The sequence below is a fragment of the Oryx dammah genome, unplaced genomic scaffold (genome assembly GCF_014754425.2).
Source record: "Oryx dammah isolate SB20612 unplaced genomic scaffold, SCBI_Odam_1.1 HiC_scaffold_29, whole genome shotgun sequence".
Lineage (NCBI taxonomy): Eukaryota > Metazoa > Chordata > Mammalia > Artiodactyla > Bovidae > Oryx > Oryx dammah.
The window spans coordinates 61,128,309-61,131,337 of NW_024070213.1; the positions used below are offsets into that span (position 1 = coordinate 61,128,309).

Here is a 3,029-nt window from a genome sequence, read left to right on the forward strand (position 1 = left end):
ATTTGTGAAGGTCATTTAGGAGGTGGTGTCCAGACCATCCTGGGGAAAATTACCACCAAGCAATCACCAGGAGATTTTTTAAGAGAAGAAACTTGGTCCTCATGTGTTCGTATTCTACCCTTCCCCAGGAGGTGTCTGCTGTGAAATTCTTAACCCCCTCGAAATTGTCAAGCTAGAAGGAGTGGGATACATAAGTGAGTATGAATTGGCTTTTCCAGAGACGACCTGGGACGTGGGATTTTTTTTTTTTAATGGAGAAAATTATAAAACTTTATTGAAAGATATTTTAAAAGTCAAAATAAATGGAAAATTATACTATGTTCATGAATTGGAAGACTCAATATTATAATTAATGTATACATTCAATACAAATCCAATAAAAATTTCAACTTTTCATCTGTTTGATTTGGAACTTGTCAATCTAATTGTAGAAGTTGTATAGAAAAGTAATTGGCTTAGAATAGCCAAGATACTCCAAGGAAGAAAAGTTTGTTGATGTTGAAGGTGGAGGTGAAATTGTCCTGAGAGATCAAGACCTTTTTCTAAAGTGGTAATACTCAGGATTGTATAGTACTGCCACAAGGTTAGACAAATTGACCAGTGAGTCAGAACAGAAACCATCAACAGACTCCCCCACCCCTCCACACAAAGAAACCTGATTTATGAAAAGAGTCAGTGTTATAGATCATTGGGGAAAGGATGAACTTTTCAGAAAATGGTGTTGGAACAACCACTTACCATATGGAAAAAAACATACTGAATTACTATCTCATGTTTTTGTAAGAATCAGTTCAGAGAGGACTAAAGACAAACGTAAAAAGCAAACTATAAAATTTTTAAAGGCAGTAAAGAGTAGCTTTATGACTTTTGAGTAGGAAATGATCACTCCCTTACCATGGAGCTAACTTGTATCCAGCTTTATAAGAGACTTTTCAAAAATAGTTATTTCCAGCAGGACATGGGTGACATTCCATAACATCTTACAACTTTCAAACTCATCTCTCCAAAGTCAACAAAGTCTGCTGCTACAATAAACAGGAAAAATTTTCAAAAAGGGTGATTATTTCACATGAGGCATTTAAGAGATTTTCACAGATCAACTCTGACATGGAGGAAAGGAACTAAAAATTCCAGGATTATTAATGAGATGATCCACAAACTACAAACAGGATTCCTGGTTCTTCTGAGCAACACCATCTTGATGTCATCACCAGAAAGCCCAAGAATTGTTAAGGCCGTATCATGACTCCTGGTTTCAGGAAGTCAAGAATGTGCTGATGACATCAAGAAAGGAGGACATGAAGTATTTTTTCTCCACACAGTAAGGCTTCTGAGCCATAGTGGCTGACATGCGTGAATGTCAGAGAATCTCTCCCGGGAACCAAGAATAATCTTCAAATACGAGGACAGATACTTCTGTTTCCCCCCATTTCAATCCAGCTTCTGAAACATTCTACTAGTGGTTATTTGCCCTTTTTACAAAAGACAACAACGAAGTATCTCGTGTGCTAAGAACATAACTTAAAAAAAAAAAATCTACGTTTTTAAAAAATTTGATTTAAAAATAGTATTTCAAACAGTAGAGTCACTAGAAGTACAGAGCTATCAAAAAGGTACACTTCATTTAGCATCCCCAGTGCCTTCTGCTTTCTGTGACTGGACTGTAGAGGCATCTCGGTTTTTCGCAGGGTTGTTCCCATCCTTGCCGACTTCTGCTTTCCCCTTTCTCCCTTTGGCCAGCTTCTCTCCCTTCTTTGCAGGGGCCTTTTTTGGCCTGGGCTCTGGTTTTGGAAGGGCAGGTTTAGCAGACAACCGTGCTGATCTCCTCTGTGGCTCATCCTTCACCTTCCCTTTGTCACCTTTAGCATCTCCTTTTGCCTTTCTCTTGGGCATGGTGGCAGCAGCACTTGGCAGCCCAAGGGGTTCTTCTGTCTTTCGCACTGTTCGTAGAAAGATTTCTGGGTTCTATGAAGTTTGTTCTAACTTGGGTTCTGGTTTCAATCCAAAGTCAGAAGGCCACTCTCTTCTCTCCGCCTCTTACTTATGGCAAGATAGTGCCTTGGGGTTGGAGGGAAGACCCGAGTCTCGCGGCCGTCCGAGGGGCGCGGGACTCCCAGCTGCCAGCCTGCAGTGCCAGTGCCAGGGGCTGAGGCAAGGCCGTCACGGATCACAGGCTGGCGAAGAGACGCCCGGAGCTGGGCGCTGCCGGGAACAGGAAGGCAAGCCAAGGCAAGGATGCCGACGTGGGATATTTAATGTTTTCATTCGCACCTGATCAAGCCCACCAAGGCAGAATGGACTTTAAGGAAGAAACAGTCTCAGACCATGTGGTGTTCTGTTTTGGCCATGTTGACTGGCAGGTGAAGACACACCCATCCCCCTTCTCCCTCTGGGATCTGGCAGGATTTGGACTAGGATGACCTGCCCCTCCCCCATACTGGATGATGACGCGCCCCCCTGCCCAGTGCTCCACCAAGACCAGAGGCCGCCTTAATGCATGATCCAGGGCCAGGTGAAGTTCCTGAAGCAGCTGCTGCTCCTCCACCAGCTCTCCTGGAGGTCGGAGGTCATAGAGTTGCCACCTCGGCAGGCTCCAATCCTGGTGGCAGATGCCTCTGGCCAACACTTCCAGGATCCGGCTCCAGCTAAACCGCCCAAGCTATACCCGCCTCTCCCTGTGAGTACTAACAGGAAGGGGAAAGGAGACACCAGAATCAAACAGAGGCTGTGCTCTGCTAAGGAGCCAGAAGAAAGGGCCCTGTTACAAATGCCCCTCAGAGAGTTACAGCAGCCTCCGGTTCACGGGACAGACGGCCACTAGTGTCAGCCTCCTGTAGCCTATTATTACCAGATTAGGCTAATGGAGACTATTTTTCAAACCCACTGCCCAACATCGGATGACATACTCCAACTACTAGTCTCCCTCTTCGGCACTGAGGAAAGACACAGGATCCTAACTGAGGCCAGAAAAAATCGTTAAGAGAAATGGCACCTGAGGGTATTGCAAACCTGCAGCAGTGGGCAGAACT

At 44.7% G+C, this 3,029-nt stretch overlaps 1 protein-coding gene across 1 annotated transcript; it reads right to left on the bottom strand.

The window, feature by feature from the left end:
* Window positions 1–405: 405 nt before the first annotated feature.
* Window positions 406–2,158, bottom strand: LOC120857469 (high mobility group nucleosome-binding domain-containing protein 4). Its single transcript, XM_040232997.1, has 2 exons — window positions 2,079–2,158; window positions 406–1,958 (listed from the first exon to the last, which is right to left on the bottom strand). Exon 2 carries the CDS (start codon window positions 1,891–1,893, stop codon window positions 1,621–1,623), a length of 273 nt encoding a protein of 90 aa, XP_040088931.1. The 5' UTR covers window positions 1,894–1,958; window positions 2,079–2,158; the 3' UTR covers window positions 406–1,620.
* Window positions 2,159–3,029: the final 871 nt, after the last annotated feature.

Bases quoted from the DNA above. Each gene is read 5' to 3' on its own strand.
- LOC120857469 (XM_040232997.1), bottom strand. From the start codon at position 1,893: ATGCCCAAGAGAAAGGCAAAAGGAGATGCTAAAGGTGACAAAGGGAAG.